Source organism: Strongyloides ratti (assembly GCF_001040885.1).
Source record: "Strongyloides ratti genome assembly S_ratti_ED321, chromosome : 2".
Lineage (NCBI taxonomy): Eukaryota > Metazoa > Nematoda > Chromadorea > Rhabditida > Strongyloididae > Strongyloides > Strongyloides ratti.
In genome coordinates this window covers 12,052,619-12,067,954 of record NC_037308.1, presented here as the reverse complement: position 1 = coordinate 12,067,954, position 15,336 = coordinate 12,052,619, and the positions used below count along the sequence as shown (strand labels likewise).

Here is a 15,336-nt window from a genome sequence, read left to right as displayed (position 1 = left end):
CGTAGACGACGAATTTCATTTTATGTGTAAACTACTAATTTTTTTTTTCCTTTTCGTTGTGTGATTATTTTTTGCAATGATTTATATTAAATAAAAGCATTTGTATTCAAAATATGTATTAAAATAAAAATTCAAAATAAAATGCATATTATTAACTTTTTTTTAGAAATTAAAATAAATTTTTTAGACGACGTTTTTTGATAAGATAATTTTTTTAATTAAGAAAAATTTAAATAATAAAAATTTTTTTTTGCTTTTATTCAATTTTGCATATAACATTAAAACACGACGAAAATGATTTTTTTTTTTCTGTGTATACAATTTCAATAATGACGAAAAAAAATGAATATAACTTTTAAAATTTCTTAATAGATTTCATCTATATGAAAAAGAAGATTAGTATTATGAGAAAATATTTAAAATATTGTTTATTTATTTCGAATTTAATAAAATGATTAAAATGATAAAAATTATTTATTACTCAAATTTTTAAAAGGTTAGTTGTTAAATTATTTAAAAATTTTCTGTCTTTTTATTTTTTAGATTAATTTTATCAAAAAAAAATGGCCCTACCAAGTCTGAAATGTGCCACGAAAAAGATATACTTTAAAATACATTTAATAAAAGAAGTTGAAGATTTTGTTAATTAAAAGATAATTATATTTGTTATTTTTTGTTGTTTTATTTCTAAAATAATAATCATATTTATATGTATTTTTCTGTATTATATAAAAATTCAATAATTTCTACGTTGAATTTGGTAAGAACCATTAGAAGTATTAGTATAATTTGTAACCTGCCAATCCCATATATTACTTGATGATTGGGATCCTTGATTATAACTATTTTTTCCTATTCCACTATGATTTATTACTACTCCTCCTCCACTATCGGGTTGTGAATTATATGTACTGAATGATGATTGTTGTTGTGAAGTTGGTTGTTGTTGCTGTGAAGATGTTTGCCCTTGCTGAACTTTACTAACACTTTCAGATTTTGGTAAGTATCTAAGATTAGTTGCAGAACCTTGTTGTGGTGTTGCACTTTTAGATTGAAAAGATGAAATATTACGATTTGTATTGGTATTCCATGTCATTCCACTATTATACCAATCTTGTGTATTAATATTATCATTCTGAGTTGATGGACCTCCATAAGGCAAACGACGATAATTATTAGTAGATGATGTATTTGAATATGGTGAATAATTATTTGATATACTTGATTCACCTTGTACTCCATCATACATTGAATTATATGTAATATTTTGACTACCTTTTACTATTTCTTTTGAAGGAGTACCATAATTTGTATTAATTTTTAGCAAATCAGATACCTCTGTATCTTCTTCTGTAGTCCAAATATTACTGAGAGTATCCCTTGATAAACCAAAATCAAAAGGATCTTTTGTAAAACCATAAGAAGTATTATCTTTATCTTTTTTTGGTGTTTCATGAAATATTGAAGTTATTTCATGTGTTGATGACAAAGGATTCCAAATACCCCATATATTGTCAGGTTTATCATTATTATATTCATTTACATTAATGTCATCTTTAACTGTAGTAGCAGTAGTAGTATGTTTTGGAGTTAAACTTGAATTTTCATTAACATTTTTGAAATTATTCGGTTTTACACCAATAGGAGTTATACTTGAGGTTTCTGATCTTGAAGGTTTATTTTCATATGATGTGTTAGTAATTGGATTAAAAGAGTAAACCAAATTATTTGAAGATGATGGAACATCTTTTGAATATGTTGTTACTGGAACACGGAATGCAGATTTCTCTGTAATATTATTAGTAAAGGTAGGATTTGTTGAAGATAAACCTCTAGTTGGTGTACCATAATTTGAAACTGGATTACTAATTGGCCTATGTAACGTTGCAGTTGTTGAAATTTTTGGAGGCGTTACCTTTTTCTTCGGAGGTGGCAATGGTTCAGCTTTTGGTATAGGAGGAGGTTTAGAAATTTTAAGTTTACCAATTTGCGATATATTCTTACCACTAGATATTTGAACTGAACGACTTTCAAAGTCACTTTCTATTGTTGATATTTGCTTTTCAATATTACTAATATATTCTTCAAATAATTTAATATTATTTTTAACAACTTCTTCATTTGCATACTCCTTTTGTTTTTGTTTTTCTTTCCAAATATTTAACTCAATATCAGCTTGTTCCTTAGCTTTATCATAAAATATTATACCATTATCAGCAATTTTTTCAAGAAGACTTATTTCAACTCTTTTACATCTTTCTAAAAGTGTATTTACCTCTTTTTCATTTGATTTTTTTTGATCACTTAATTGTTTCTCAAGTTTTTTTACTAAACTATACCTTTCTTCAGTTAATTTTTGTAAATTTTTATAACTCTCTTGAAGACTATTATAGTCAGTTTGAAATTTTTTCTTAAGATCATTAACACTTTGTATTTCACGTTTTAACTTAGCAACTTCCTCTTCAGAAGTCTTTTTATAACCATTATATTCTTTCAACACATTTTTATAAAGTGCTGTTGTATTTCTATTACTTTCTATTGCTGTCTCATTTACTTTACATTTTTCTGTAAGTATCTTACATTCAGTTTTTAAACTTTTTATCATTTCTTTTACAGAAGCATTTTCACTACTTAAAGCAGCTATTTCTTCAGCTAATTTTTTCTTTTCAGCAACAGTATCTTTTAAATCTTTATGAAGTTCTTCATTTACATCATTAGCAAGACTACATTTTTTTATATATACAACTTCAATCCATTTCCATCTACTATATAAATGTGCTAGTATATCACATATTCTTGCTGGTACTAACATAAAACTAGATTCTGAATTGAGGTATTTATCATCAAAACATTCTTCACCAACATAATTATCTTTTTCTTTAGTAAAAAATTTTCTTTTAACAGTATCATTAGTATTGGCATTAAGTAAATGGCAAGCTTCAATAAAAGCATGATTAATAGTTTCTTCAAAACCTTGCTTATTTTCAATGGTATTTTTAATATCATCCTCAGATGGTTCACATCGAAATTTACTCATTTTTGTATCTAAATCAGCTAGTAATTTAAAGAAATTTTTTCCTTTCTGATTAAGATCTGGATGTCTTGATTTCCACATACCAATCATATTTTTTTTAAGAAACTCACTTAACTTAGCCATATCTTCTCTCTCTTTAACTCTTTCATCAATACAAAGTGATCTTGGAATTTTATGATAAGCTTCAAATGTCTGTCCTTCTGGTACATCAGGCCACCATTCATAATTATGATCATTATTGTAAATGACATTTTCCATGTATTTTGATGTTGTAGGTGCCATATCTTTTTCTTCAATTTGTATACGTGAACAATTATTCATCTGAAAATTAACTGGTGTTAAAAAGTTCATAGGATGAGGTTTGTCTAATTTATTTGTACGAAATGAAAGTAATGTTTGATTGTCAATTCCTTTATTTCCCCAAGTAAATTGTGGTAGTGAACTTATATTCATCCATGATGAATTACTTTGATTTTCAGTATTATAATCATTGATATTATTACGAAGAACTGTTTTAGTTGTAAAATCTTGGTAAACTTCATATTCTATTCTAGCTTCTTGTTTAACAACCTCCAATCTTTGACTATTATAATTACTAACATTAGTGTCTCCCTTACAACAATCACTACTCGGATATCCATATACGGAAAGAGATGATTTGCGAGATTGAGGTCCTGATGACGACTCAGGATGAAGAGCTTCTTGAGCAGAACGAACAGTATTATCCTCAAGGTTATCATTATAACCACATGATTCATTTACAAATGTAGAAGAATTATTTGAATGAGGTGATAATGAACAAAGACAGCTTGGGGATGTACATGCAGTATCTTCCTCATCATTGTCTTTTGAATTATTACTTTTTGTTTGAAGAGAAGAGCGCCTTGAATTTCGTGTGTCACCATTTCTTGCACTAGGAATCTGATTACTTATTTGCTTTAATCTACCAACAGCTTTCTTTATTGAGCTAGTTGATATGGCTTGCTTAAGTGCCGATGTTGAAGTACTTTTAGGATCCTGAGAAGTTGAATTTGACATACTTTCAATTCGTTTTATATTTTCACTTATTGCAACCTGAGATAATCTTTTCTTCTGTTCTTCAATTTTTGTTTTTAATTTACTGCATCTATTACCACAAAGAACTGATGATCTTCCATTAGCTTCAATTGCTTTATCAACATTACCACGTTCTAGTTGTAAATCAGCAATTCTTAAAAGATCAGTACCTTTCCGCCAAAATGTTTGATAATCCATCAAGTTCAAAGCTTTTTTAGCAGTTATTTCTACCTGGATTTGTATTGCTCCATCAACAAGATAACCATTACTCTCATCAACAATCTCTACCCATTTAGCAAAAGTTGAGTAACCCCAATCAGTTTCTGATACATTATACTGATGACTCATTAATTCTCTAGTTATAGGACTTCCAGTATTAGCAAGATTCAATATTCTTAAGCAAGCTTGTGCCTCTACTGACCATTCATCAGAGTATGAATCTGTAGTGCAATGTACAAATATCCCAAGAGTAAAGTCTGAAGGCCGTAAATTTTCTTTTTTACTATCCTTGTTCTTACTATCACTATGTCGACGCATAGCCATCACTCTCCTAAAAAAATAGGTTAAAATAATATATAAATTTTGTTTTTATAAAAACAAAAAAAAAATAAATAAAAACTAACCAATAAGTGTGATCAATATAATAAGGAACACTCTTAACAGTATCATCTAATGAAGTAAAATTAGAAATTCGAAAATTTATAACAAATTTATATGCATCATCATATGAACTTCCAGTTGAAGTTTCAGGAGTGTCGTTCTGTGATACATTTGAAACCGATCGACTAGGCGTTGAATTGACCATCTTTATTCTATAATTATTTAATATTTATTACCTTTTTGTAAAATGTTAGTGGTTATTCTAAAAAAATAAAAAATATCTTACAACTTAAATAGCATAAAAATTAATGGAGCAAAAAAAAAACAATGATTGCTTTATTAAAAAGAAATTAACGATAGAAATTAATTTATATCTATTATTTTAATACAGTTAAATAACATATAAAAATTTAGAAAACAATTGTTCAAATTAAAAATTAATATTATATCATTAATTATCAAAAATGTATGAATGTAATTATATAAAATACTAACATTTATTATTAAATTAATGGCATAAAATGCAATCAAGAAACATATCTATACTATAATAAAGCAATCTATAGTCATATACTTGGAACTAAAATGTATTAAGGTAGAAATATTTCAAAAAACAAGTTGAAAAGCTAACGTTGAACTTTGTCCAAGCAGTTTGATTGGAAGATAAACAGTTGTTTTTTTTAAATTAACTTTTTAATTAAAAAAAAAACTATTGAAAAATATATTAATTTTATTTTCAAACATGTAGCGATTGTCATTAAAATAGACGTAATTTCCACACCAACATTTAAAGCACATATCATGTTATTTGAATGTTGAAAACAAATGACCTTTCAAGTACCAAAAGATAAATAAAGGTAAAAATATTTTTAAATTATTAGATAACTTTAAGACAAAAAAAAATAAACTAAAACAATTGAGCAATATTTAATATAAATAAATATATTTTGAAAAGGAAAACTCCATAAATGTATAAAAAATGCAGAAACCTTAACATTTTTTTTTGTCTACTTAGAAGTTTTGATGTATTTTAGTTATGAAAATTGGAAAGATGCTTTCTATAAGAAGAAGAGGTGCGCAATATATGCGATAAATATAAAACTTAAATGTTTTTGTCAATTTAAATATTTAATATTACTTATCTTCTTTAAAAAATTAATATTCTTAATAAAATTAATTATGTTTCAATTGACAATGTTAAAACAATCTATTTTACACATTATCTAAAAATTTCTTTTATATCCATTTACAAAAAAAAAAATCTAACAATTATTTTTTTTCAATGTTGATATGTTACATTATAAATGAAAAAAAAATCCTTTAACAATGATTAAAAGACAACAAAAATTTTTGATAAAATTTTCATTATAATCTAACTAGAAATAATTTTCATTAGCTTAAAATAATGTTTTATGAATAAGTACAAATTTGAAAATATATTAATAATATAAATTAAATTAATAATATAAAACATTCTGAAATTAGTTAGAATATCTGCGCAATTTCTATATTATGTGCAAAAATATTAATTGGATATTAATTTTATTCATAATTTATATAACCAAAATTGAGCTCATAGTAATTAATAAAAATTCACGCCAATTTTTTTTGAAACAAAACATTTACATACTTATATATATCAAAAGTTTCTAAGGCATATTGATAAAATAATGTTGATAGAAAAGGAAAAATATATAAAAAAGAGTACAACTACAAATATAACTATTTCAATTGATAATTAATTATGCCCTTATTTAAAAAAGATAAAATAACATGATGTTATAATAATAAGATTTAAAAATAATTATAAAACAGGTATAAAAATTAAAGATGTTTTTAAATCAATTATAATAAAGATGATAGTATTTTTTTGTAAAAAAAAGGTATTATTATGTAAAAAATGTTGATAAAAAATTTCATAAGTTGATGAAAAGATTAAAATCCCTTATACATATTTAATATGACATTGATTTTATAAAATAAAATTTTAACCATAAAAGATTATATTTGATAAAACATTCACATAAAAATCAAACGTGGTACTGCGTGATCTATAAAGAAATTGGAGAACTAAATAAAGTTAAAATATAAATGTAACGTAAATATTTATATATTTGAAATAATTAGTTATATTTCAAGAATATTTATTATGTCCAATTTTATTATTTTTAATCATTAAATAATAAATAAATAGACAATAAAAATAAACATTATATTTAGTATAGAAGTATTAATTTAATATATCTCTAATTTATAAAAGTGTAAATTCTCAATGAATCAAAATATGATTTTTTTATTTTAAACTAGAAAAAAAAAATTGACAAAACAAATAGAGGAAATAAATATAATGAAAAGAGGTTTAATATAAAAATAAAACCAGATTAAAGAAAGAAAGCATTGATAATATTTTAAGACCTAAATTAAAGCATGTTGAACTGTCCTATCACATTATTGGTATGTTATATACTAATAGTAAAGTCTATTGCGTTCAACGACATACTCTAACAATCTTACACAGCATCGTACACATTTTATTATATATAATGTTAACTATGAGTTCTACAACGAAAATAATAAAAATTTTATGGATCGAATTAGAGTTTAATTTATATACTGATATAAATTATATATATATTTTTTATTTATTATATAAAAATTTTTTTAAGTACCATGTTTTAATTTCTTGATAAAATATTATCATCTAAAAAAATGTAAATAGTAGATATCAAGATATATATATATATATATGGAGATTTTTTTTTAAAATAAAAATGTGAATAAATTATAATATTTCAGGGTCACTCTACTAACATTTACAAAAAATACTAATAGAATGATCCATTTATGTAAGATTAAATATTGTGTTTTATTTCTTCTAAAATAACGCGTAAAAATGTTACGGCAAAATAATTCTTTTCATTTGAAATTTATTTTCGGATTAATCCGTTTCATTCCTTTTTAAATATAATAAATAAAGGATATTTTGTAACTGATTAAAGAAGATAAAGAACTTATTAGATAAAACGAAGTAGATAGTGTTTTGTATAATATTTAATACAAAATATACCTTTTTTTTTGTCAGTAAAATAAATATTTTAAATAAAAAAATAATTTTTATCTGTTTTAGTAAAAAATTATTTTAAATATTTAATTTACTTTTTTTTTTTTAAATATTGGTTTATAAATAGGCAACAAAAAAAAAACTTTCATATCTCTAACTAAATTTTCAATTGGGTATTTGATATTATATTAATTTCCTCAAAATATTAAAATACCATTTGTAATAGCTTATATTGTAGTAGCAGAAGTAAGACATATAAATATTAAAGAATAAATACCAGTTATTATATTATTCCCTATATACTCAAGTACTTTATAAATTTTAAGAAGTGATTTTTTAAGACTCAAAATCATATCAGTAAATATAAATGAGACTCTTTATAAATCATTTTTGAAGTTTCAGATATTTTACATTAAAGGTTATAATCAATGATTTAATTGGAAATTCAATGAAAAACATCAAGTTAGTTGGAATAAAAAACTAGTAACTGCTAAGAAATGTTTTTATTATTCAAATTATTACATGATTTATGAATATTGTTAAAAGTTAAAATACATACTATTTTTTTTAATAAGTATTTATCATTTTGTTATAATCTATGTTTCAGTAATTTTGTCTTCTTATTAGTAAGTCCTAATATATCAAATGAAAAGTAGTAAAATTTAATCTGATAGAACCATTTAGCTTTGAATTGACAAGTGGCATAAGACAATAAGTATGATTAAGGCTAGTGATAAATATTTTGTTACCATTAAAAAATCTATTCTTTTACTTTATTTTCTACATTCGATTTTAATTCTAATGACATCACTCGTGATGCAACTTAAATTTATAGAAAAAAATCGTCGCTAGTTTCTTAGTCATCATATTGATATATTTTATTTTGTTTTCTCTGTTGTTTGTCATGATAAACCAAGCAATATTTATATTTTATAAACTTTAACAAAACATTATGTTATAAATGTTGATATATAATATTAGTAAGAAATAATATAATTAAAGTACTTCATTATTTTTAAAAATTTATTTTTTCATCGACCTATTTTTCATAAACGTTTTTGTGTTCTTTTATATTATATACATATATTTTATCAAATTTAATGTTTAAAGCATAACTTAATTTGTTTTTAAATTATATACTAAAAAAATAAACTATATTTATTAAAAATAGTATAATTAATTGAAAATAAATGATAAAGGAACAATCTATTAAAAAGAACATTAAAGTTACTTTTTTTTTTATTTTTGAAATCTACAAGAAAAATAATTAAAATATGGTAAAAAAAAATTTTCCAATTATCTCAAATGGAATTTCATAGAATTTATAAAACTGTATTTTATTAAAAATAATATTTTTTAGAAATTTTAGTATAAAAATTCAAAAAAATGTATTTTTATTTACCTTAGATCTTTAAAACATTTTAAGAAAAATTTTTAAAATTGGTATCAGATAAAAGTTAATAAATTTGAATGAAAATAAAATTTTTAAGATAAGAAATTAACATTTGTCTAAAAATATTTTTTAAAATAAATAGTGTAAAGTTTTTGAATTTAAAATTGTAACTATATATTCATATTAAAAATATAAATAAATTAGAATTAAATTTTTGAGGAATATAAAAAAGTTAGTTGAAAATAAAAATGAATAGAATTCAGTACTATGAAGCGTTAGATAAGATTTCCAAGTAAGACATATCAAAGTTTGATAGAAAAAGATTATTTTACAACTTTTCTACAATCTTCTAGAATATGAATAAAAGGAATGTTGTAAAAAATAAAAAAAAAATTTTGATTATAAGAAGATACTTGAAAATAACAATAAAAATTTTTTACAAAAAATATGTGATAGAAGAAATTGCTGAACCATAATTTCAAAGAAACTGTCACAGTCAAACACATCATATAATAAACGAACAGTTATGTTAATTAAATCACACATATTTGTCTTCTTCAATAAACCTTCACGACGATTAAATAGTTTTACTAAACTTTGTAGCAAAAATTGTTTTTTTTGTTGTTGGATAAATTTAATTTCACCATTTGTAAGAGATTTTTGATAATCTATTGAATTTTGAATATCATTTCTATTTTTAATGACAATGAAAAATGTTGTAAAAAAAATTTAAGAGTTTTTTTGATAGAATTTTTACGAAGAATATAAATTACATTCAATTAAATTTTTAGAATGTTAATTAAAAATGTATTATTATATTATACATGTGTTATAAATTTTAATTGAAAACTTTTAGTATTAATAAAAGATAATTTATTTTTATGATTGTATGTTTCAATTTAACTAGATATGTAAAAGAAAAAAAAATATAATGCGTGGAATATAAATAATTAAAAAAAGTAGTACATTTTAACTTAATTATTGATAAATTTTTAAAAATAGATAAAGCTTATCTTTAAAATTAAGTGATGTAATTCTAATTTATTTTTATGTTATATTATATTCAATTGTTTTTGTATTTTATGAACAATTAATTACTTTTTGATAGTTTTTAATTTTTTTAATTGAATTTTCACTATCTTCATTAAAAGTTAAACCACCACAAAGTCTAATTGTTAAGGTATTATCAGAATTAAGTGCACCAGCTAAAACATAAGAATCAGAAACATTTAAAAAATCGATCCCACACATAGCTGTATTTGAAGGAGTTGTAATTAAATTTGACAATGACTCATTTTTGATATTTTCAGGTTTTTTTAGTATTTCCAAATGTTGAACTGTATATTTAACACTATCTTCTTCCTGAGCAGCTTCATTAGTTCCATAAACCATTTGAACATCTTTATTTAAAATTTTAACATGTGAAACTTTTAATTAATTAATTAAAATATTCTACTTAAAACTTACTCCATTCAGAAAAACAAAATACATTTTTATCATAAATTCTCATGCAATCACAACTTTCAGTCTGATTAACAAAGTTTAAACCAACCATTAAAATTACAAATACAATATTTTTTAATAAATAATGCATATTTTTTTTTTGCAAAAATATTTAAAAATGAAATTTCAACCAAAAAATTTTTATTTTTATACCACAACGGCCTTCAATGAAAAAATGTTTAACTAAAAATTACGTCATTTTTCTTTGTAAAAATTATTTTGCAAATAATTTAAACTTTTACCTCTTGTAAATATAAATGAATACTTTTGTAATTTTACTTAAGAAAAAGAAAATTTTTATATTTAATAATTTTTAAGACTTTACATTTTGTAAAATTGTAATAGAAAAAAAAAATGTATATAAATAAATTAATTTTCATTCTTTTACTTTAAATTTTTTGTTGTTAAATAAAAAATATTTTTGATATATCAATTGATCAACTTTTTATTATATATTTAATTTTTTAAAATATAAAAAAACAAATAAAAGTTTTTTTTTTTTAAATATTAATCATTATTTAGACATTATAAATTTTTATAAAACTATACATATATATAGTTTTCAGCTTTACAAATAATTCTAGTTTTCCACACTTAAAATAAAATTTTTTAACTATTGTTGGTAAAATAAATGTAATTGTTTTACATCTTTTAACATTTATATATTATTGACATACATTTCTCAACTCCAATTTAAAAATATTACTTTTAATGGGTAAAATATATTGTTTATTTAGTTTTTTTTTTTAAACTTTATAATATTTTAAAAAATATGATTGAATTATTTATTATGACAGGTATACTTTTTATAATATTAGTTTAATGTATAATTTTATTATTTAAAAAAGTATGATAAAATATTATATAATCACTATAGGTAGTCTCCTTTTCAATCTGTTATCTTTTTATTTTGATTTTATCGTGTCTATTGATTTTAAATACCAATTTATTGTAATTATACTTTTATATAATATTAAAGTTAATTCTTAACATTTAGTATACATAAATTAAATTAGAAATATTTAATATTCTCAGGTTATTAGATCTTAAACATTATTTCAAAGTACTTTATTTCTTTTTAAAACATTTTATTATATACAACTAGATAGATACTACAATCAGTATAATTACTTATATTTATTTATAATATTACTAAAGTTTTGCAGAAATCAAACCATACTTACATTTCTTTAATTATTTTTTTAAATAGATTAATCAATCATTAAATTTTTAGCTATTATTTTTATCATATATTTTACTTACAATTGTTTAAACATAAAATAAAATGCTTTATTTTTTTTTTCTACATAAAAATATAATATTCTTTAGTATTAGATTTTTGTAAATATTTTGATTATAAATAAATTTTTTTGATTAATAATTTTATCAATATTAAAATTATTTATCTATTCAAAATCTTAAGATTAATGGTTTCTATTTATTACACTTTTTAAAATAATATTAATAAAAATATTTCTATACATTAACTGTTTAGTTGGAAAATATACTATTTGCTTTACCAATAATATTTTTACACCCTCTTTACATTACATATATCTATGTATATTTGCTGATCTTTTTATATATTATACATAAATTTTGATGGTAATTTTTATATAATTATTCTTTTATACTTTAACTAATATGTATAATTATTTATAAAAACAATAATATTGTTAAAAATTTTTATATTTTATACATATATTTAATACTTTTATTATCTTATACCACAAGTGGTAGTAATTATATATAGCATATATATATATTTCAATAATATTTTTATTGAATAGAATATTGCGAAAAATTGATTTATACTTGTTCAGTTATAATGAAAATTTATTTATTATATCTTATCAATAATAGTATATCATTATTGTTAGTATAATTTATTTCTTAGTTTTCATGTTCATTTTATCATATAACACTACAACTCTTGTTGATTTTGTTTTGAAAATTTAATATTGTTTTTAAAAGATAAATATCAATTACATTTGCAACACATAATATTATTATTTAAAAAAAAAAATTGATTTAATGAAAATTACTAAATAAAATTTTTTTTTTGTAGGTAGAAGCAACAAATACTATTTAATTTTAAATAGGTGTTAAATGAAATCATAAATATATTATTTACATCCATATTTATGATTGTTATTGAAAAAAAAAAATAATTGTAAAAGAATTAAATTGTTATCTCTAATAATAAAAAAAAATTTTTTATATTTTCACCTAAAAATAATTTTATTCTATTTTTTTTTACAGGTTTTCTAAATTAATCTACCTAGCAATATTCTCTATTATAGAAGAAAAAAAAATTATTTTATTAAACTTATTCTATATTTCTTAAATATTTAAAAAATTATTAAAAAAAAAGTTTTTGTATATAATTTTGCTATACTAAAAAAGAAAATGTCATCATTAAACACAGAATGTAAAATAAGATCACCTGAAGTGGAGGCTGCTTTAGATGCAAGGATAGCTGTTATTAGAAGACGAAATAAGGCTATTGAGGAAAGAATTAAAATTGTTACAGCTGATAAGGCTACTGCTCTTGGTGTTCCAATTGAAAAATTAGTTGTTAAAGATTGTTTAAATAAAGAAGATGAAGGAAATAATGATATTGAAAATGTTAATGATAATAAAAATATTACAAATGGGGGTGATATTAAAAAATCTTGTAGAAATAATGAGACACATTGGAATAGAGAATGGGATGCTGGTAAGACGAAAGCTGAGGATTGGATTACAAATGTTCCACCAATTGATGAATCAACATGTTTCATGATGAGGCAAAAAGAAATGGAATCTGGTAAGAAGGGAAGAAAAGTAAGCCATAGAAATAGTCATGGATCCCTAACAATTAATAGTGAGGAAAAAAAAGAAGGTGAAGAAAAAAGTTCTGGTAGTTCAAAAGAAAATAATAGTCGGGTAAGATTTAAATTTTAATGATAACATATTAATAATTTAACACAATGTGATAATGAAATATGATATTGTCATATTTTAGGTCAATAACAAAAAGCCTACCGTCAACAGGGTAAAAAATAACATCAAAGATAATAGTAAAGGATTAGAAAATAATAACTTACCGGTAACATTTAATGGACCATTGGCTTCAAGAATATCAAGAATTCCAACCAATGATATTAATAATAAAAAAATAGGTATGAATAATAATTTTAATACAAAAACTAATAGTGAGTAAATTTCCCTCTTTTAAGAGTAATTTATCACTTTCTTTTTTTCTTTCAGAAACTTTTGTAACACGGAAACATCAAAAGCGTAATTAGAAAATTTAATTGTTTATTTAAAATGAACTTTTTTTTTTTTATTAAATTAACTAATTGAAAATTGGTTACATATATAAAAAAAAAGAATGTTACAAGTAAGACAATTTAATTAGTACAATTAATCATTCTTATACATTTTTCTTTTTATAAACTAAAAGAAAATGTTTATATAAAATATTTTTTTATTTTCACAGATCAAATATTTATATTACTTTTTTTTTTATCTTTAAGTACCAAAGAAAAAAACAATGAAAAAATTTTATAATTTATGTGGTTTAATGATTTATTATTTTTTTACCAAGAATATATCACTTTACTACAAAGAATATTTTTTTTTTACAAATATATTTGTACTTTAATGCCAAATTTTGTATATATTTTATATTATATTAGATAAAAAAAAATTTATTTCTATTTTTTTTTGTTTATTTTAAAAAAAAATAAATTTGTAGACATAATATTTATATATTTATATTAATATATAATTTTAACAAAATTAAAAAAAAATTTATTAACTTCTGTTAGAATATAAAACATATAAATATATATATTATACAATTCAGGACACTTAACACTTTCATGAAGATTATTGACAAAATCACACCAGATATATTTCAATTTTCTGTTATAATAATAATAATTTCAAGTAGTTGATTAACTAAGTATATACTTGAACATCCTTAACAGGTAAAAGAATATCATCTTACATACAATTGTATCTCTGTTGTTGGCAAACATTTTGAAGAATCCTTCAACTATTAAAATTGTAATTACAATATTTTTTTAAAATAATTTTATTACCCCTTTCTATCAATAAATAATTTTATAATATTAAAATTATTTTTAAATAAAATAATATTATATAAATAAAATGCCATTGAAATTAAATATTATTATAAATTTTAATCAACAAAACTTTTTTTTTTTATTTAATTTATAAATTAATTCTATTCTTTACATAAATATTTATAAATTTTTTTTTTATAAATCAAAAACTTTAAATTATTTTGTTTGTTGAAACATCATATAAATAAATGAATGAAATATGGTTATAAATTATTATTGTTATCTAAACTAAAAGTAAAATGGTTTGATGACTAAAAGATAAATGAAAAGTAAACTTTAACTCAATTAACATTATTTGCTAACTTTTAAGTAACCGGCTGGCTAAATATTATGAACATGATAAAGTTCATGAAGTTACCAGTTGTAACATTGAACTAAAACTACCTAAAATAGCATGTTGTGTAAATATATAACAACTGTTATTTTATTATTTTAAAAGTAATTTAAAAAAGACATTAGTTATCTTATATCTTTTATATTTATATAATTTACTATAAATTATTTTTATATATTTTTTATAATTTTTAATTATGAATTGTAAAATGAATTATTT

The 15,336-nt window shown here is 21.1% G+C and overlaps 3 protein-coding genes across 3 annotated transcripts; 1 reads left to right on the top strand and 2 right to left on the bottom strand.

Annotated features, from left to right (window-relative positions):
* Positions 1-736: 736 nt before the first annotated feature.
* On the bottom strand, positions 737-4,895 carry SRAE_2000385500 (MATH domain and TRAF-like domain-containing protein; the record flags this gene model as incomplete). Its single annotated transcript, XM_024655099.1, has 2 exons — positions 737-4,640; positions 4,714-4,895. The coding sequence occupies 2 exons, from the start codon at positions 4,893-4,895 to the stop codon at positions 737-739; spliced, it is 4,086 nt and encodes a 1,361-aa protein (XP_024508405.1).
* A 5,329-nt stretch (positions 4,896-10,224) lies between these two features.
* Positions 10,225-10,699, bottom strand: SRAE_2000385400 (Proteinase inhibitor I35, tissue inhibitor of metalloproteinase family and Tissue inhibitor of metalloproteinases-like, OB-fold domain-containing protein; the record flags this gene model as incomplete). The annotated part of the gene is made up of 3 exons (XM_024655098.1): positions 10,225-10,349; positions 10,392-10,571; positions 10,612-10,699. 3 exons carry the CDS (start codon positions 10,697-10,699, stop codon positions 10,225-10,227), a joined length of 393 nt encoding a protein of 130 aa, XP_024508404.1.
* A 2,357-nt stretch (positions 10,700-13,056) lies between these two features.
* Positions 13,057-13,937, top strand: SRAE_2000385300 (Hypothetical protein; the record flags this gene model as incomplete). The annotated part of the gene is made up of 3 exons (XM_024655097.1): positions 13,057-13,575; positions 13,655-13,844; positions 13,900-13,937. The coding sequence occupies 3 exons, from the start codon at positions 13,057-13,059 to the stop codon at positions 13,935-13,937; spliced, it is 747 nt and encodes a 248-aa protein (XP_024508403.1).
* Between the last annotated feature and the right edge of the window lie 1,399 nt (positions 13,938-15,336).